At 37.3% G+C, this 22,212-nt stretch overlaps 1 protein-coding gene across 2 annotated transcripts in view; it reads right to left on the bottom strand.

Moving 5' to 3' along the window:
* Positions 1-1,314: 1,314 nt before the first annotated feature.
* Positions 1,315-22,212, bottom strand: part of TSNAX (translin associated factor X) — a 37,326-nt gene continuing 16,428 nt past the window's right edge. For both annotated transcript variants that reach the window (XM_007127595.4, XM_007127597.4), the window contains exons 5-6: positions 11,116-11,243; positions 1,315-7,299 (exon numbers count right to left, since the gene is read on the bottom strand). In XM_007127595.4, the coding sequence (XP_007127657.1) occupies positions 6,922-7,299; positions 11,116-11,243 (506 nt within the window). In that variant the 3' untranslated portion in view covers positions 1,315-6,921. The remainder of the gene's footprint in view (positions 7,300-11,115; positions 11,244-22,212) is intronic.

The raw sequence follows: 22,212 nt of genomic DNA, 5'->3' as shown, positions 1-22,212 counted from the left end.
AGGTGATACCAATAGAAACCATAGAATTAACAGCTAAATTGGGGAGGAAAAGAGTAAAAGTCAGCTAATAGAAGCTAATCAAGTACCTACTAATTCCCAGATTTGCGAGGAGGGGGCGGGATCCCTTAGTCCCCTAAAAATAAGAGATCAAGGTGGATCAGGACAGGATTATACAGAAAGCAGACTAGTCAGCACAATATCTTACTAATAAAAGTACTCCACATTTATTGAAATTAATTATAAAACCAACGTTCAAGACCCAGTGGAAAAGGTCTTAAAATAAGCAAAAATGTAAAAAATATAATGTATTATAAAAATATTAGAACATAAACCCCCAAAAAGTATACAAGGAAATAATAAATCAGAGTATAAATCAATGAGATAAAAAACAGATTAGCAAAAAGCCAAAGCCATATAAAGCAAGAATTAATTCTTTTAAAATACTAACATAATGGAGACACATCTGGCAAAAATGACTAAAAACATCTATACAGAGAGACAACACAAATATATACTATGAATACATATATAGCCAGGATATAAATATAATAACATAATATTAACAACACTCTGTATCAAAAAAATTGAAAATGAAGACAAAATGGACTGATCCTGTGAAAAATGTAATTTATCAAAACTTGCCATTAAGAAATGATGAAAAACTTATATAGCCCTACACAACTAAAGAAACTGAATAATTTTTTTAAAGTCTTCCCATAAGCAAAATACCAGGCAATTTCAAGCAAAATTTCAAGGAAACAATAAATCCACTTTTTAAAAAACATTAAAACATTATTATAGAGATACAATTCACATAACATGAAGTTCACCATCTTAAAGTGCACAATTCAGTGGGTTTTAGTATATTCACAAGGTTGCACAGTCTAATTCCAGAACACTTCCATCACCTCATCAAGAAACCCCACATTTTAGTCACTCCAAACCCCTCAAGCACCCCAATGCCACCAATATTTCATATCAATACATAATGCAATGCGCGGCCTTCTGTATCTAGTTTCTTTCACTTAGCATAGTTTTCTAGGCTCATCCATGATGCAAGTACCAGCATTTAATTTTTTATGGCCGAATAATATTTCATTGCAGGGGTATAACACACTCTGTTTATTCATTCATCAGCTGATGGACATTTGCATTGTTTCCACTTTTTGGCTATTATAAATAATGCTGTTGGAAACATTCATGCACAAGTCTCCCTCTCCTTCTGTTTTTCTTTTTCTCTCCCTCCCTCCTCCTTCTTCTTTCCTTCCTTTCCTTCTTTCCCCCTTTTATTATATAAAAGATATAGATATAAAATTTATATATATAGTGGGTGTAGAGTGGTACTTCGTGATTCTGATTTGCATTTCCCTAATGGCTAATGATGTTTAACATCTTTTCGTGTGCTTATTGGTCATTTGTGTGTCATTTTTACAAAACTGTCTATTCAAATCCTTTGCCCACTGTTAAATTGGGTTGTCTCTTTACTGTTAAGTTGTAAGAGTTCCTTTTATATTTTAGATACATATATCTATTATCATTATATCATTATATTATCAGATTATGATCTGCAAATATTTTCTCCCATTCAGTGGGTTGCCTTTTCACTTTCTTGATAGAGTCCTTTGATGCATAAAAGTTTTTAATTTTGATGGAAGTTTCCATATATTTTTTTCTTTGGATGCTTGTACTTTTGATGTCATACCTAAGAAACCACTGCCTAATCTATGGTCAAGAAAATGTACATCTGTTTCTAAGGATTTTATAGTTTTAGCTCATATTTGTCTTTGCTCCATTTTAAATTAATTTTTGCATATGATTTGAAGGGTTTAACTTCATTCTTTTCAGGTGGACACTCAACTGTCTCAGCACCATTTGTTCAAGACTATTCTTTCCCCATTGAATGGTCTTGGCACCTTTGTCAAAAATCAATTGACCTGTCCAAACCCAGAGAATGTACAGCACCAAAAGTGAACTGTAATGTAAACTATGGACTTTGGGCAATTATGACATGTCAATGTAGTTTCATCCGTTGTAACAAATGCACCACTCTGGTGGGGAATGTTAACAATAGAAGATATGCATGTGGAGCAGGGGATGTAAGGAAAGTATCTGTACCTTCCTCTTAATTTTACTGTGAAGTTGAAACTGCTCTAGAAAAATAAAATCTTTAATTTTAAAAAAGTCAACTCACCACAGACCTATGGGTTTCTTTCTAGAATTTGAATTTTATTGCATTGATCTACATATTTATTCTTATGGCAGTACACGATCTTGATTATTACTATATCTTTGTCACAAGATTTGAAATAAAAAAATGTGAGTCCTTCAACCTTGTTCTTCGTTTCAAAGATTCTGTTGTCTATTCTGCGTCCTTTGAATTTTCAAATGAATTTTAGGATCAGTCTTCATTTCTGCAAAGTGAAGTTGCAATTTTGATAAGGATTGCACTGAGCCTACAGATCAATTTGCAGAGTATTGCTCTCTTAACAATATTAAATCTGTGATTCCATGAACACAGGATGCCTTTTTCTTCTGCAACATTTTATAGCTTTCAGTGTACAATTTGCACTTCTTAGGCTAAGTTTATTTCTGCATATTTCATTCTCTGTAATGCTATTGTAAATGCAATTATTGCCTTGATTTTGATTTTTATTGCTAGTGTAGAGAAACAGAACTGACTTTTATGTATTGATCTTGTATCCTGCAACCTTGCTTAATTCGTTAATTAGTACTAATAGTTTGGGGGGGTTTGACGGTTCTTTATAGAGGTTTTCTATATATAAGATCACGTTATCTCCACATAGAGACAGTTTTACGTCTTTCTTTCCAACATGGAGGCCCTCTGTTTCTTTTTCTTGCTTAATTGCCTTAGCTAGAACCTCCAGTACAATGTTGGACATCCTGATCTTAGAGGGAAAGCTTTCCGTTCTTTCACCATTAAGTACAATGTTGTGTGCTTTTCGAATGCCCTTTACCAGGATGAGAAATTTTGCTTCTACTCTGAGTTTGAGTGTTTATGTCATGAAAGGGTGTTGAATTTTGTCAAGTGACTTTTGTGTTTCTATTGAGATAAACCATGTTTTTTTCCTCTTCATGCTATTAATATGGTGTATTATATTTGATTTTCATGTTGAACCAACCTTGCTTTCCTGAGATGAAATTCCATGGTGTTGGTCATGGTGTACAATCATATTTTATTTGTGACTGAATTTGGATTCCTAGTATATTGTTGAGGATTTTTGCATCTATATTCATGAAGGACACTGGTCTGTAGTCATGTCTGGCTTTGGTATGACAATGATACTGGCCTCATAAAATGAGTTAGAAACTGTTCCCTACTTTTTTGGAAAGAACTTGAGGACTGGTGTTCATCTTTATATGTTTGGTAGAATTTAACAATGAAGCCATTTGGTCCTGGGCTCTTCTTCACTGGGAGTTTTATTAGTAACTTTACCTCTTTGCTATAGTTCTATTTAGATTTTCAGTGTCTTCCTGAGTCAGGTTTGTGAGTTCCTAGGAATCTGTCCATTTATCTAGGTTATGTAATTTTAGAATACAATTGTTCATAGTGTTCCCTTATAAACTTTCTGTTTCTGTAAGGTTAGTGGTAATGTCTCCTCTTTAACTCCTGATCTCAGTAATTTGAGTCACCTTTTCCTTGGTCAGTTTAGCCAAAGGTTTTGTTAATCTTAGTTCATCTTTTCAAAGAACCAACTGATATTCTCCACTGATATTCTCTATTGTTTTTCTATTCTCTGTTTCATTTATGTCTGCTCTAATCTTTATTTCCTTTCTTCTGCTTGCTTTGTGGTTTGGTTTGCTATTCTTTTTCTAGTTTCTCAAGACAGAAGTTTAGGTTATTGATTTGATATCATTCTTTTTAAACGCCGGCATTTAAAGCTATAAAGCTCCCTCTGAGCACTGCTTTTGCTGAACACTGTAAGTTGTATACTGTGTCTTTTTTATTCTTCTCAAAATATTTTCTAATTTCCCTGTGATTTCATCTTTGACCCACTGTTTATTTAGGGGTATGTTGTTTCATTTATCTTCCCAATTTACTTCTGGTATTAATTTCTAACTTCATTCCATTGTGGTCAGAGAACATACTTTGTATAATTTCAATCTTTTTAATTGCATTGAGACTTGTTCTGTGGTCTGACATTCTGTGGATAATGTTCCACACCCACTTGAGAAAAATATATCTTCTCTTGTTGGGATGAGTGTTCTGTATACGGGTGTTAGGTCTAATTGGTTGATAGTGTTGTTCAGGTCCTCTATTTCCTTACTGATCTGTCTTGTTCTTCCATCCATTATAGGAAGTCGGGTATTAAATTATCCAACTATTACTACTGAATTGTCTATTTCTCCCTTCAGTTATCTCAGATTTTGCTTCATGTATTTTGGGGCTCTGTTGTTTTATGTATCAATATACATATATTTGTAATTGCTATGCATTCTCAGTGGATTGAGCCTTTTACCATTACATGTTGTTCTTTGTCTCTAGCCAAAAGAAAAAGAAGGTCTTGATGTCTATTTGTCTAGCTCTCTTGGTTACTGTTTGCATGGAATGTCTTTTCCCATTCTTTTAATCTATTTGTGTCTCTGAATCTAAAGTGAGTCTTTTGCAGACAGCAAAGAGTTTGGATTAAGTTTTTAAATCCATTCCACCAATCCCTCATTTAAATAACACCTTTCTTTGAGCACCTTCAAAAAGCCCTAGGGCTCTGCAATGTGTATGGTGGAAAAAACACTGATTTCATATATGCAGCAATTACTTATGAAGGAAATAACCCAATTTTATTTTAGAATTTCTCAGGAACTTGCCATGTTACCTAGAACCAGTTTCTTTTTATAATAAAGATGAAAAACATCACCACAGGTGATGATATCAGAGCAACCATTTTAAAACTGAGACATTCAGGATATATTTAGAGATCCTCTACCATCCTGGTCTAACACCACTGTATTAGTATAACATGCAATGCAGAAATTTATCAATAGGCCCGGCACCAATCCACCTGTAGCAGATACTGCCGACTACGGACCTAAAGGCCATTTCTCCTTCCCCTAAGATGGCAACACCTTAATTCGGTTTCTTGTGTTCGCTCTCCTCTCAGATAAAGGGCACCTTGATCTATCAAGGTGGTCTCATCTCCTTTCCACTAGCTGGTTTTGAGGGACTGGAAAGTTACCCAGTCTAGGTCAATGAGATGTGAAAAGATGTCTTTCCTGAAACTCTCCCTACTTCTGGACCCATTTTAAGAAATCATAAATCTCCACATTAAGCGAGTCTCTATCAAGTTTCCTGTTTAGGCTAAAAAGTCTGTAACAGTTTGATTAAGTATTTCTCAATTGATCAACAAATAAGCTTAACTTTTGTATTTTAATATTTTATTCAAAGAGTTCAGTTTTAAACATCTGTAAGACATTCATCAATCCATTATTACTCTACTTTTAACATTATAAATTTAACTTCAAGTGGCAGAGGAAACAAAAATATGTAATAAAACTATATTTCAGCTGTATATCTTCGAGTAGGGAAACCGAAAAAACTTACTACCACCAAAATAAACAAACAAACAAACCTAATCTATTAGGCATGTATATATGTTATTTTCCTTTAGGTGATCATTTTTGGAAAATTACCCTTTCCAAGACTAAGCCCTTGCAAACAGAGCTGCTAATCTTTCCAAAAATAAAATCCAGTATCTAGATTCTCAAAACTCACAAAACCAAATGGAAATGTCTAGTTGTCAGCCAACAGTGCCATGCTCAAGTCAGTTTCACAACACAGTGAATGGTATAACTATTTTCAGTAGGCAAATTCCTAATATAACTAATTCCTAATATTCCTAAAATAACTGATTTCAGTAGGCAAATTCCAATTCTAAATATTAATAGTGAGACTACTTCTACTACTAGTGATATTACTTGCTATTCCCAACTGTGTTGACAACTGTCTTATTGCTGAATTGTACGTGATAAATCTTCTTTGGCAACTTTTCATACTATGCATTAACACAACTGGACAACTATAAAGATTTGGATTAACTTAATATTTCAGAATTTTCAAAACTTCATTATAATCATTTAGATGTAATTTCTGATAGATGTTAGAAAAGCCTCCAAACATGCCTAATGAAATATACAGTGACAACAACAACAAAAACTGCTAAATAATCACTACCTTTTCAGCTGTATGTGCAAGTATATAATTCAACTCAAACATCAGTGAAAATATTACAATGTTAGTGTCAATTCTCTATCAGACTTTCTGTGATAAAGGACAAAAATTAAATGTAGAAACTAACATCTGGGTACCTGTCAATTTTTCTGGAAGGCTGTTTCATATGGGTTCAAAATGACCTAAAATTAGCCAGAATATAACATGAATTCCCACTACAATACCTCAAAAAGTATACTGGTAATGTGATTTTAAATTCTTGGTCTATGGATTAAGCCTATTTTGGAGGCTTGGCACAATATTATCAAGAAATTTAAACAGGAAGCTCAAGTCCAGATGTATAACTAAATATATATTTTTTAAAAATCACCAACTTAAACTATAAATGTCTTCCACTAAATATTATCACTCCAAAATTCACACACTAAATTAAAACAGGTACGGCAAAAAGGGCACTCTGAAGCATGTTCACATTTACAAAGATAAATGATGAGGTTTAGCCAGTAAAAAGTCAAACAGGCATATAAGCAAACATTTGTATGCAAATTTTCACGAGTAAGATATAGGAAATGATTTGTTTCGGTAATTTTATGTACAGCCCTGTATACAGTTTAAAACAAGTACAACTGAAAACATTTCTAAAGCCACAATAAAGTCAAATGACATACTAAATAACAGTCTTACAAATTGGTCTCTCTTAGGAGTTCTTAAGAGAAAGAAAACTGAGTAACGTTACCCTAAGAAATGCCCTCTTCTTGATCAATCATTTCTGTTTTAACTGAAAAGACATCTGCCAGCATATGTTTTGGAATTTCTGAACCTCTGACTTTCAAGGCATAACAAGCATTCTCCACTTTGGCCAGACTTTGTTTCAAGGTATACAGCTTCTTAGAAACCTCATAAGGTCCAGTATTGCCAATGAATGAAAACCCATCATAAACCTGACGTAAAAACTGGCTCACTTCAAAGGGGGTGTCAATGTCCCCATTCCCGACACTGTTAATACACATTCGCATCAACTCTCCAGTTAAATCAGCCACTCCCAGAAGGTAATCAACAGGTGTGATTTTCAGTCTCCAAGTACCGCACTGCTTATCCTGTGCATCAGAAGAGGGCTGGTAAAAAACAACAACAACAAAAAAAAAAGAACACACACACACAAAGAAAATACGCTGTGAAAAAGAGTGACTATGCATGTATCTCATATAAGGAACAAAATCAACAGCAGGTCAATCATACTAATCTTCTCTAAATAAAATGATCCGTTTTGTTAAATGACCATTCGAGACGTTACAGGACGAATTCATGCCCTCAGTAGGGAGTTGAACTTATGACTTCAAGATAATTTTGACATCTAATATTGCATCATTATAAAATCAACCATTTCCAACTTCACTTGACATACAAGATAAAATCAAAACATTCTTAAACAAGGCCTACTGACTTTACTGCAAGACGATGACTTACTTATTTAAACGACCAATCATAAGGCCCTCCAGGTTTAGGATCCAGTCATGTTTTCCTCAGTCACCTAGTCCCTTTCTGGCCTCTCTTCTATTCCCCCCTCGGCACTAACGGTCAGGATTTATTACTCTCTCGCTATACCCGCCTCAGTTCCTTCAGGCTCCTATTTTTCTACTGCACCTGTCCAGCAAAAACACAACCCTAAATCAGTATTAAAAATCTACTCTCGATAGTGCTTTATTCAAGTGGCTGAGTACCACTGGGCTAAAAAATGATAACACTCACAACTGTATAGCGTTTTGTACCACCACAAATTACTCACCAGTCCTTTTGCTTATTTCTTAGATGGTTGTCTCCAGTCTCTTCAAACACTACTCCAAACCTTCACCACTCTCCTCCTCAGCCCTTACTCAATCCCAAACCTCTTCACTCTCAGTAAACAATCTTGCCTACTTTCACTGGCCTGGTTATCTGCCAGATCACCTGGCACAAGCTCTCTCAATTACCTTATCCCTACAAAAAAAACAAAAAAACTTATTTATGTCCACATCCATCTTTACCTTCTATCCTCCAGTCTCAGATGATGAGTTGTCCCTCCTCTTGTTTGAGGTTAACTCTTCCAAATGACCTTGACCCATCTCCTCCCACCTCTTCCAGGACCTTGCTTCATAAGGTGTATGCCCTTGGGCAAGTTATTTCATCTCTCTAAACCTCAGTTTCCTCATCTGTAAAATGGGATAACAGTACCTACCTCAGAGGTTTATTTTAAGGATGAGATAACATTTACCAAGTTCTTGGCATAATGCCCAACACAAAGTAAATACTCAATAAATGTTAGCTGCTATCACCATTACCATCACCATGTCAGTCTCCTCTTTCCACATCAGTTTCTCTCTCTATTGGATTCTGTCTAAAAGAGGCAATGTCTAAGTTGTTATTAAAAGTCTGTATGAGGCTTAGCTAGGTGGGATGCAGTTACACTGGAGGACATCTTAGGCAGAGGGGAGTGCAAGGGCGCGCAGGTGAGAGTCAAGCCATACATTTGAGGAACTAGTGAGGTATTTCTTTTGAGTAAAATTTAAAGTAAGAAGTAGTACAGGATGAGTCTAGAAAGATAGAGCAAGGGGACAAAGTCACATTAAGAAATTAGAACTTTACCTATAGGTAACAGAGTCGTTGAGAATTAAGCAAGGAAATGACAGAGTCAAATTTAGGTTTTATTAAGATGACTCTGGTTGCTCTGTATCCAGTACATGAATCCTAGCACTGCTGGACTCTTCAGAGACCATCTGTTCCAACCTTCTCAATGTAGAGTATAAGAATGAGGTCCAAGAAACACTGTAGGTAATATAACTAGTTAATGGTAGAACTGGGTTAAGTATCCAAAGTCAGCTTCCCAATTATCCTGACCTGCTGTGTGTTGTTTCTATTAATTGTTAAGAGAACCGGCATCTTTTTGGAAAGGACAGACTGTGGGTGGTGAGGGTAGAGGAGGTGAGGAGGCGGCCAGCATTTTCATAAAGTCATTTATAAAAGTAACTTTTGCTTAACATTAATGTTCCTTGTTTCTCTCATTAGACAGAAGGATTTCCCTGATTATAAACTAAGAAGTTGATTTTGAAGAAAAAAGTGTGTTAAAAAACGAACGAATTTCAACTAATTGTCAAGGAAATAAATTCTGCTTTACCGATAATACATATTAGAAACTAGGGAAAAGAAAATTACTTAAAAAGCAGTTTTTCAAGATGGACCTGAAGTATTTAGGGGTAAAACACCGTGACATCCATAACTTAAAGTAGTTTAGCAAAAAACATTTAGATGAAGCAAATATGGCAAAATGTTAATTACTGAATCCAGGTAGTGGGTATATGGATGTTCATGTGCTACTATTCTCTCCACTTTTTTGTGTATTTGAAATTTTTCATAATAAAAAGTTAAAAAAAATTAAATGGTTTTGACACTACTCTCAATAGGCATGTCAGAGCAAAATACCTTCCCCTACTGAATTCCCAGAATTTTCAGTACCAAGAAGAATCTTAAGCACTAAAAGGAAAAATTATTTATGAATGTGGTCTTCACATTTTGAGAACTATATGTATTTGAATATTATGACGCCTTAATCTTACAATAATTTACTACCTAAATCCTCAGAATAGTGTTCTAACTCTCAGTTTCTCCTTACCTTTTTGCCTTTATATTTCCATTCTGAACTAGAGAGAACTTTGAAGGGGAGGCATGGTAATTTGCCTGATATATTTAAGAAGCAGGGTCAAACAGGCTCACCTTACTTCTTTCTGTAATTCAATCTTTACTAAATAAATAGAAGATATGAAGGAATTTCACTTCTCAAGATGAATTTCCTCCTTAATAAACTTCACGATTTTTAAAATTGAGAAAATACATGGTTTCCTTGAAGTAAGTTATATCTGTCATGCCAAGTTAAGTCTCACTTTTCAAAATTAACGTTTTATTAACATTCAAGAAAAGATGATTTCCATAGCTTCTTCCACTTTCTGCCTGCCTATCCGAACTCTTTGAGTGATTTTTTAAAAAATAATAATGAAAAAAAAACTGATGAAATATAAAGAAAGGAAAAAAACTGTTTAATTGTATCTTTATGTGTACTTGTATCTCAGGAGGTTACCAAATATTCAAAATTTTACCTCATGGCCTGAATACTGTATCTTGAAACCCAGGGGAAAAAAATAGTATTTATTTAAAAGCTGAACTGCCAAAGTTTCTCTTTTCTTAATTTAGAGAAGCTATATAATATTTCAGATAAAAGCATTATGAACTCAGTAATTAACATCTCTCACAATTTAATAACAACTTGATATTGACATTGATAATGACAACTAACTACTGAGCACTTATGTGGCATGTGCTGTACACTACCTAATTTAAAACCTTTAAATGAAATCCTTTAAAACACTCCTTTGAGGTAGATACCTGGCACAGGGGTCCCTGGGGCACATGGTGGGAAACACGGGCAGAGTGGACAAGGACACTCATGACTCTGGATTCAAGACACCTGGTTTCAAAGTTAGCTGTCACGCTTACTAGTTGACTAGTTTTGGTAAGTTACTTAAACTCCCTAAAGGCCTTTTTTGAAATATGAGGGTAATAATTCTTACTGCATAAGGTTAAAAAGAGGATTAAATGAGATAGTACTTATAAGGGGCACATAGTAAAATACACAGTAAAACCAAAAGTGGACTTAACGTAATTACTCAATAATGCTTTATGTAAAGAGTAATGTTTCCCCCCAACATACCCAAGGTTGTTTGAGCCACTAACTAAAATACTTAAAAAGACCATTTCCCTAGTTGGGAATCTATGAAATCACACTGTAGAAAGAACCTTCCCATCTCAATATTCTTTGCATCATAAGCCAATAAACCGCCTACAATCATTATACTGTTATATAAATTATGTAATAAATGTGAAATATGATTTTAAATTCTTACAGTCTTATTTTCTTTCCCATTGTCTTCTGTTGAAAAAATCAATTGTTTATTAATTTCATCCATACTGATAAGTGATCGTGTTTTGATGAAGTGTTGAAAAGAGACAGCCTCCACATACTCCTGCAGTCCTGAAAAACCAACCAAGGAATTACTAAGGAACAACCACTGAATTAATAAGAACGTCACAATAAAGAACTTCAAACTAATCATCACCTAGCTCAACAAGAGCTTAACGGGTGCCTCCTATGAATATTAGCCCTAGATTCGGGTCTTAGAAAGAACACAAGGGAGCTCCAGGGGATAGAAGGCGGGGACTACGCTGACCACGCGAACGCTTCTGTGGCTGCACTTCAGACAGCTCAAGTACAATGGTGTTCAATTTCTTCTTCATGCTTCATGAGCCCATTTGTCTTAAAAATCTACTCTTTCCGACAGAGAAATGGCAAAGATTTTCAGAGAAATATTTTTTAAAGAATTTAAGAAAGGGCTGTTACAAAAATTCTGATAGGCCTTAACAGAAACTATACAGATTAATTTTTGCTCCCTTCAGCAGCAAAACAGACAATGATTCAATCAAATGAGACATAAAATTAAAGATCATCTGGCTCTTTCCTAAAATTTTAATAGGTAAAAAAACACAGTAAATAATGCAGACTAAAGTGTCAAAATTCAGAATACTGTTTTCCTCATACTTCAGAATCAATCCTTTCTGCTTCAGTAGTTTACGTTTTAAAAAAAAAAAAAAAAAAAAAGCTAATGAGTAATACCAGATGTACCAGATGTAAATTCTACAGTCCTCACTGAATTAAAAATACATCTCGGTAAAGGTGGCAAATAGTACTATAAATACTTTTTCAAGTGTTTTAAAACAACCAAATTCTATCATCACGATTTTCAGCATTACTTTATTATGTCTTAATCTATAAGGTAATACTTACAGGGGAAAAGTATTTCTTAAAATGATTATCATTACCGTCAGGTTAAGAAACTCAGTCTTCTTTTTAAAGACGTTATTGTAAAAACAGGAAGAGGGGACAAATTCAGAAAGAAAACTCAGAACTTGGTAGGGTCATCGGTATTCAAGTTCTCTCTCTAACACTTCTCCTGACAGAGTCCTGCACTCACAGAGCCTCCCAGCAGCTGACACTGAAAATCAGGCCTGGCAGCAACAGTGTTGAGAAGGCTGACCACTGTGGTATTGTCACAAATGCCACACTAGGGTCAAAGACACAAAAGGAAATGCATGACCTTGTTTTTATAGCAATAAGAGGAAACTAAATGAAAATACCCTGACTCATTTTGAGCAGCAAATGATGCTAAAGTAAGGTTAGAAAATAAGTGTCTCTTGCTGACAGAGTAAGACATGATAGGACACTTTGTTTAATAAACCGTAACATGCTGAGAAATGAAACAATAAAGCTGAGTTTAACAGAACAGATAACATCCCTTAACATTTACAATTAAATTTTTGTAAAATTTTAGTTTTATGAATAGGTTCATAAAACCCAGTTCCCTTCCCTAACGACAATCTATATTTCTCATTTCCTTCCAGAAATACTTCAGGCATACAAAAGCAAACAGCAATACTTAAGAGCCACACATCACATCTCTAAATATGCTCTAACGTGATTGGCTCTTACGAATGAGAGCTAAAGATGAAGATATGCAGAAAGATTTATGGACAAGGACACGCATCATCACAATCACTACAACAACAAAAACTGAAAAAACTTAGAAGATCAATAATAGAAGCGCCACTCGTCAACTTACTGTCCCTCGGCTCCACTAGTGCAGATAATGGAGGTGGACCCTAACACGCTTCTCTTTTGCCAGCTGGCACATTAGTGAGCTTTGTTGGTAGAGGGCCCTGGAAGGACAGCAAAGGAGGGAAAGCTCTCTTCCGGGTTCTGGTGTGCCGGTCTTCGGCAGCCTTCTAAGTGTGGGGAACCTGCAGCTCCAGGTGGCAGCAGCACGAGGCCTCTCTTTGGAGGCAGATGCCCTTTGTGACCCAGAGAGCAACTCCCAGGGAGCCACCTCCCTGGGGGCAAGGAGTCTCACGGCCTGGCACCTCCCCACGGACAGCTTCCCAGGGATGCCGTCAGCACGACATCTCAGCCATCCAGTGGCCCACGACTTCAGGGAGGGAGGGGGACTCCTCGAGATGTGCTCCTCCCTTGGGTGCTCTGCCTCTGCCCTGGGGTAGTGGATGCCTCCTCTGTCTGATACTCCTGTACTCTTCAGAGTTCATGTTTCCTCTCATAAGGCAGTCCCCTACACAGTTAACTCGTTATATTAAACTTTCCCTGTTCAAATTACTATGCAGGACCCTGGTGAATACAACAAGGCCTTAGGAAAATAGAGAATGGTACTCTATCTCCTCACCCCTATTACCACGGACGAGGTGTCCCACCTTTTGAGGCCAGCCACCAAGCCTAGCCTCAGAAGCGAGATACAATCCCAGCAGGAAACTTAACGTGGATTCTCCCTTCCACGTACGAGGTTTTCCACCTGATGTCCTCTACTAGATGCTATCACCATCGACACTCTCAGATCTCTTCCATCCACTGGCCCTACCTTCCTCACAACTACTGCCCCAACCCTCTCCTCCCCTTCAGTTAAATTTCAGTAAGTTCATCTCACACTTCTCAGCCTACTTCCTTCTAGCTTGAGTGCATCTCTACACCAAAACAGCTTTCACTTAAAGTTATCATAGTTAATGAGTCTAACGGACATTTTTTCTGTCTTAACCGCAGCAGCGTTCAGCATTTTGACCACTTTTTCCCTTCTTTAAACAAGCTCCCCTTTGGTTCCTTCGATGGCATCATCTCCTAGTTCCCCTTTTTTCTAACTCTCTGGCCATGTCTTCTTAGTCTCTGCCTCAATTAACCCTAAGCTCTCAAATTTACCTATACTTGGCTTCAATCCCTCAACTTTACATCTCTGGCTTCGAGTCACAAATACGTATCTGACAATCCCATCAGAGGGACCTCAAAATCAACATGTGCAACAAGGCATTCACAATCTTCCTTCCAAGCCTAGTCCTCTTCGTTATGCCAATTCTAAGAGCCTCCTGCCCTTCCTTCCATCCATTTTTTTCCCTCTTCTTATCCATTCTCACACCACAGACTGTTTGCCTTTTTAATAACTATGACCACATCACTCCCCCGCTTAAAGCCTAAATAGCTTTCCATGGCTCTCAGAATACGGAGCAAAATCATTAACATGCTTTATAAACACCTGCTTAACGTCACCCTCCACCAACCATTGTCAGCCTCAACTCACGCTATGGTCAGGTTATAACTCACGGAGTCATACATTTCAAAGATGGGTATGTAAACCCATATAAATATCCTTTAAATTAACAACAGTACAAGGCTTGTACGTACTCTATAATATGAATTTTCCTACAGTTAATATAAAACACTACTTCTTCAATATTTCTAGGCATAATCCTGCCCCCAAATTCCTACAGTTGGCTTACACTTCATGGCCATGTTGAGCAAAAATAGTAGTGTTTTAAATGCTGGAATTAAATACAAGTATCGAGGTTCTTGTCATACATGTGGTAATTGATGGGGGAGAGAGCATAAAAACTAAGATTCTATCAGTTGAAGGTGGTGCACAAAAGCTTTCCCGGGGCTTCATGGTGAGGCTCGATGATTTCATCAAGTGAACGTTAACTATCAAGATTAATGGGTATAAGCCAGTGTACCCATAGATGGGGGATGGCCATATCCATATACCTATAATCTCAAGCTGACTTGACAGACAAGGTGCCAATTCCAGTGTGTAGTTCAAGGCAGAAGAAATCAGTCAGAAGTGAGGGTATCACTTAAACTGAACCCGTCTCTCATCTATTCTCTCATGGTGACATTATGTGTGATGGTCCATTTGGCTAGCTACGGTGCCCAGCTGTTCTGTCAAACACCTGTCTAAATGTGGCTGTGAAAGTATTTTCTAGATGTGATTAACACTTAAATCAACGGACTCAGAGTAAAGCAGATGACCCTCCATAATGGGGTGGGGAGGGGAGAGTCACTCATCCCATCAACTGGAGGCCTTAAGAACAAAGAATGAGGCTTCCCAACCAAGCAACTGGTTGGGAAAACTGCCACAAAGACACCCTGCCTGAGTCTCCAGCCTGCAGACCTCAGACTCAAGACTGCAACATCAACTCTTCCATGAAATGCCAGCCTGCTGGCCTGCTCTACAAATCTCACACTTGCCAGCCCCCAAATCATGTGAGCCAATTCCTTAAAATAAATTGCTGCCTACCTACCCCACTCCCTCCCCCACCCCCATGACTCCTGTTGGTTCGGCCTCTCTGGAGAATCCTGACGGCAAACAGTGGAACTGGTGAGCACTCTGGTGAGGCAGAATGCTCACGTAACAAGCGCGCATACAACGCACACACCTGTCTCCTCTCCTTGACTCTCTGTGCTCTCCCTTTTTCATTCCACACCCACACTGTGCCTTCTCTGATTTCAAGGGGTGTTGTTTGCTGGCCCTCAGCCTTCCCTCCGTGCCCTCCTCCCTCTTGCACCTGATTAATTACTACTAATCCTTTCACGTTCCATCAAACAGCACCTTTGAAGAAACTGTCTGACACCACCCCGTTCTAAGTCAAGCCCTCATTATATGTTTTCCTAGTACCATGTGCCTTTACTTTGTGGCACTAATCAAAGTTGTATTTACTTATTTATTTTAAATACATCTTTATTGGAGTAAAATTGCTTCACAATACTGTGTTAGTTTCTGCTGTACAACAAAGTGAATCAGCCATATGCATACATATATCCCCATATCCCCTCCCTCTTGCGTCTCCCTCCCACCCTCCCTATCCCATCCCTCAAGGTGGTCACAAAGCACCGAGCTGATCTCCCTGTGCTATGCGGCTGCCTCCCATTAGCTATCTACTTTACATTTGGTAGCGTATATATGTCCATGCCACTCTCTCACTTCGTCCCAGCTTACCCCTCCCTCTCCCCATGTCCTCAAGTCCATTCTCTATGTCTACATCTTTCCTCCTGCCCTGCCACTAGGTTTATCAGTACCAGGTTTTTTTTTTTAGACTCCATATATATGCGTTAGCATATGGTATTTGTTTTTCTGACTTACTTCACTCTGTATGACAGACTCGAGGTCCATCCACCTCACTACAAATAACTCAATTTCATTTCTTTTTATGGCCGAGTAATATTCCATTGTATATATGTGCCACATCTTCTTTATCCATTCATCTGTCGATGGACATTTAGGTCAAAGTTGCATTTAAATAATGTAAAATTCCAGGACTTCCCTGGTGGTCCAGTGGTTAAGACTGCGCTCCCAATGCAGGGGGCCCGGGTTCAGGGAACTGGATCCCACATGCCAAAACTAAGAGCCCGCGTGCTGAAACTAAGACCCAGCGCGGCTGAAATAAATAAATAAAATAAAATAAAATATTTAAAAGTATTAAAAAATTAACGCAGAATTCCTCATCTACCATCCATTTCTATCCCTTGCTACGCGGGCAATACGACGAGTACCTCGTTCACTGCTTATCCCATGTGCCTAATGTAACAGGCACAAAAACATAATTAAATAAGGCAGATCCATTTTTGAAAAACTAGTAATTTTAAATTATGTTTCATAGGGACATTTAATAAATAGGAAAATGACCATTTTGGAAAAAAACCAAAATACAATAAAGAAATAAGTAAAAATTAAAACATAATATATACAATATGATTATAAATATAGTAGGAAACAGGAAAAACTTGCAACTTAAAACAACATCAAAAGGATTCTTATCACCTCAGCTCTCTAAGCAAGCTAGTTTAAACCATTCTAGTGGGAATACTGTTACACTGTGCTATTCTGCTTACAGAGATCACTGGGGAAAAATTATGTCTAAGAATTTGATTCCGTTCAAGGAAAGACTTAAATTCCAGGACCTATCCCACAATGCTTAAGAAAAGTATCCCAGAGTAGATGTACCTTTGCTTAACAGAGTCCTTTAAGGAGTGTTTGATGTGCAAGGGGAGAAACGGAGCTCAGCTTAGGGCAGGGACAACAGAGTTGAAACGCCCTGCATAATTAAAAAGAAATAATTTCAAGTTTCGAAGTTCAGCAATGGAAGAGGAGAAAGAATTTTTAAAACGAAAAGAAAACAAGCAGTGAAAAAGCAAGATAGTATTTTTAATACTATTCCTGATTCTGAATGAACTTTATTTAACAAAGATGCTAACTACAGAAGAACATAACAGTAAAACATCACTTCTTTGTGAATGGAAAAATATCTCTGGCTGAATTCATTAGTTGTAGAATTGTTTTATCCACATGAGCCAATTCAAAACATGGAAAATTATTTTAATGACTATTTTAAAAATGATTTGTAGTTAATAAAATCAACTAAGTCCAACCAACTTCCAGGACTGTGCCTCAACTATAAAACAAAACTACTAGACACCATGATGTCTGTGGTACTTTTCAGGTTTAGATTGGTATGAACTATTCTTCCTATTGAAATGTCAAAAAAAATCCATCTTAGTGAAACTAAATTATATGGCAAACAGGAATGCCATTTGCTTCTGCAACAAAGCACTCCTGAATGATGTTGCTAAAATGTCTGCAATCTCATGAATAAATGCACATGAAAAAATATTAAATTCACCAAATAGGGTAAAGAACATAAAATTTATTACCATTTTAGCCATTTTTTAAGTGTATAGATGTGTCGCATTAGGTTCACTGACACTGTTGTGCAACCAAAACCACCATCTATCTCCAGAACTCTTTTTATCTTACAAAACTGAATCTCGGGAATTCCCTGGCAGTCCAGTGGTTAGGACTCCTATTCTGTGGGTCACAGTTAGTTAGCAGTACTGTATTATAACCTTTTCTTCCCAACTCCAAGTCTAGCATCCCTTCCTTTATGATACATTATCTCCCCATGAATTAATTTTTATTTTAAATGTATACTAGCATGACTTGACACTTAATTTAAACAAAATGTCAGGAATTCCCTGGCAGTCCAGTGGTTAGGACTCCGTACTTTCACTGCTGAGGGCATAGGTTCGATCCCTGGTCAGGGAACTAAGATCCCACGAGCCGCGCAGTGTGGCCCCAAAAGACACAGACAAACAAAAACAAAACTGAATCTCTATTCCCATTAAATAACTTCTCATTCCCTCCCCCTCAGCCTCTAACAGCCAGCATTCTACTTTGTCTCTATGGATTCAACTCCTCTGGGTACTTCATATAAAATGGAATCATATGGTATTTATCCCTTTGTGAACTGGCTTATTTCACTGAGCATTTATCCATGTTGCAGCCATGTGTCAGAATTCCCTTCCTTTATAAGGCTGAATAATACTCCACTGCATGAATACACCACATTGGGTTTATCCATTCATCCGCTGATGGACACTTGGGTTGCTTCTACTTTTTGGGTATGGTGACTAATGCTGCTATAACATGGGTGTGCAAATATCTGCTCGAGTCCCTGCTTTCAATTCCTTGGGGTATATACTCAGCAGCCTCCAACAAGATTTCTTAAAATATATAAATAAAACATTGTTAGTACCTAAGTCTTGACTTAGGTACTACCAATTATACGTAAGACAATGTATCTGGTACTTTACATCCATCTTTTTAAAGCTCATTATAACCTTATGTAGCCAAGGTTATACTATCCTTCCTTTATGGATGAACAAATTGGGGCTCTAAGAAATTCAGAAATTCACCCAGGTCACAAAAGGAGTGGTGAAAAAACATTTCTATAATTCAAAGGCTCAAGCCCTTCCCACCTTGCCTGCTTCTTTACATTCAACTCTATATAAAACATATTCACTTTTTCTCACTTTTTTTCCCACTAAAGCCCTAGGTCAGCTTTTCTCCATGCTTCGTTCACCTTATTCTCTAGTCTCTGATACTGTGCTAGTCTGTGCCTACGTTGCCCTCTCTCAAATCTTCTTCTGCCTGTAAAAAAAATGTTTAAATGTTTTGATACATTCCAATCAAGGCAGCACTCATTTCTTCAAACCCACTACATAGAGCTTATACTACAATTAAATGTTTCAGTAACCTGTGCATTATAAAAGCTGTATGATCACCAATGCTGCACCCTGGAACTGTGCAGGCAAAGAATCATCCTTTTGTTACAACTGTGCTCCTTCCTCCATTCCCAAAGACAGCACTTCATATACAGAAGAGATTCAAATGCTTAGTAAATTGCTTATAATAATCTCTCCCTGTTCCTCCTCATTAGCCTTATGAAACTGTGCTTTGCCAAAAATATTCTAAAATTTGGTATTCAAATGTTCAGAACTATCTAATTGTCCTTTATTTATAGTACTTTGGATTTAAGTCCACTAAGAAACGCATATTTTTACAAGATTAGAGTTCAAACTGATGAAGTTCAGGATCAGAGGTCTTATGGTTATCTGATTTATTTTTTATAGGGGAAAAAAGAAGATGCGGAACAAGAGCCCTCAAAATTCATCTGTTTGTATCAATCTCTATTAAGGTGGGTGGCTGTCAAATATCACGTTTTCAAGTACGTCTAAAGTCATTATTTAAGTTGTCCTTGGGATGTGTTTGATTAAGTTACCCCAGACATGAGGGCGCCATTTCTACTCCATAGAAATTAGGTTTCAGTATATACCATAGAGAAAGTTCAACGACATCTGGCCCCAAACACCGAAAGCATTTTTGGTCACATCTAGGTAGAAGGATGTTTAAACAAGTTATGTTTCAACTTGATGAAAAGGACATCCGCTACTTTCAGTGAATAGCCCCCAAGGTGAAAATTTTCAACCTACTGCCATATTCCATCAAACAATGGCTTCCCCTTCCGCTTCTGCTTGGATGGAATCCAATTAGAATTATTTACAAAATCAGCTGCCAGTAAGAGAGAAGTTTGTAGATTGGTTTTATGTAATTTGTTATTTTTCTCCATCTTCTCCTATTAGAACATATACAAGGAAACCCAATTAAAGGCTTCTGATTATTTTTACTTATTCTTATAATATTTAACCAGTATATATCACATCCAAAACTCCACAGAAAACCATACAGAGGTTTCATCATAAATTCGATCTACAAGTCTCAACTTTCTTCCCAGGCTTCTAGTGTTTTAGAATACTATCTGACATTTGACCCAGCAATTCCACTCCCAGGTATATACTCAAGAGAACTGAACTGAAAGCGTATGTTCACACACAGACTTGTACGAATGTTCACAGCAGTGTTCTTTTTAGCCAAGTAGAAACAACCCAAATGTCCATCAACTGAGGAATGCATGAACAAAATGGTACATGTGTACAATAAAATATTATTCAGCCATAAAAAGGAATAAAGTGCTGATAGATGCTATACAGATGCTATGACACAGATTAACCTTGAAACATTATGCTAAGTGAAAGAATCCAGTCACAATAGGTTGCACATTGCACGCTCCTGTTTCTGTGAGATGTCTAGAACAGGCAATCCGTGGAGACAGAAAGCAGCTTAGTAGCTGCCTTGGGGTGGGGGAAGGGAGCTGGGGAGTGACTGCTAATGGGTAAGGGGTTTCTGGTTGGGGTGATGAAAATATTCTGGAATTATCCAGTGATGACAGCCGTACAACCTTGTGGTTATGTTAGAAACCACGGAACTGTACAATTTAAAAAGGTTAATTTTATGACATGTAAATTATATCTCAATTTTTAAAACTGCATTTATAACTATTTGTAAGAAGACCACCTGAATTTCTGCAAAAGTGAGCTTTACCAGATCACTGAAATGTAAAAGTATAATCATGTCTAGGTTTGATTCACAGCCCACTCTGCTAAAAAATGTACCCTCAAACACATAACTCGTACATAGAAAATAAACGTGTGCAATTATACTACCAATAGTAAAACAAATGCAATTCCACTACTTTGGATTTTGTCTAATTTGGACTTTGCCTGAGCAAGGCTTTTACTTTAGCACCGAAGAGTGTATTTTGGGCAAATCAGTATTCCTGAGTTTTTATCTAACATGAAAACAAATTTTAGAATTTAGCATACTCTTACAGATTAATTCTGCTATATGCCAGAGGGAAGAGAACAAACTTTTGTTAACAGTTACGTCCCAGACTAAGAAATGCTTTCCATGAACATATTCCATTTAATTTTCAAAGCAGCCCACGAAGCAGCTGTTACTGTTCCCGCGTTACAGGTTGAGAAAGCTGAAGCTGAAAGAGGCCGCGTGTTCCAAGGTTACAGATCTAAGGAATATCACAGCAAACACAGAAGCCCAGGTCTGTACAGCAGCAAAGTCTCTTCTGCTTCACCTCACTGAGTAAATTTTATCTGTTAAAAGCAAACCTGAATGAGTGGAAAACTTAATAGCCAACTGGAGATCTTCTAGATCCCCCCGAGCTGACTTGGGGATCTTGGGAAGAGGATCACACTCTCTTCCTATCTCAGTCGCTACAGAGTCATCCCTGAAACAATTCTGGTCAGCACTGTCAACTCCCCTGTCCCTTGGAGTGATATTCAAAATATTTCAACAGGAAAATAAATTATTACATAAGTCAACATAAATCTAGCATTTTAAATATATTCTTCTATTCCCTTATGATATCAAGCTACATTTATTATGAAACCTGCTTCCCAAGTGATTTAAGATACAGCATAAATTATCCATCAAGTCATTCTGATAATTCTCAAATCATTTCTTGATTTTTAGATGTTGTTGGAAGTACCTTTCGTTTGACTTGTCTTTCCCCAGCTAAACGATGTCCCTGACTGAGCCATGATTTGATATTGGGAACATCATCAAACTTCCCATGACTTCTTCCATTAAAATGACAGTCACTAGGTGACTGAGGATCCTGCCACGTGGGGATTCACAGGCCTGCCTCCATTTCAGCTTCCAATTCTCCCCACCGTTCAACAAATCTCTGCTCTGTTCTCATCATCCTCTCTCCTCTAACCACTGGGGGATAAAGAGAGTAGAAAGAGAAAAGGAGGTTCGTGATGTCACTTGTTGGGCGTGTGTGCTGTCCTTTGGTCGTTCAGTAAGACCCAGGGCAGAGTGCCCTCCCCAGACTTCTTCCCTACGTGCAGAGACAGTCGCTACCCTCTC

Source organism: Physeter macrocephalus, chromosome 20 (assembly GCF_002837175.3).
Source record: "Physeter macrocephalus isolate SW-GA chromosome 20, ASM283717v5, whole genome shotgun sequence".
In the NCBI taxonomy this organism is placed as follows: domain Eukaryota; kingdom Metazoa; phylum Chordata; class Mammalia; order Artiodactyla; family Physeteridae; genus Physeter; species Physeter macrocephalus.
This window is presented reverse-complemented; position numbering and strand designations above follow the sequence as displayed.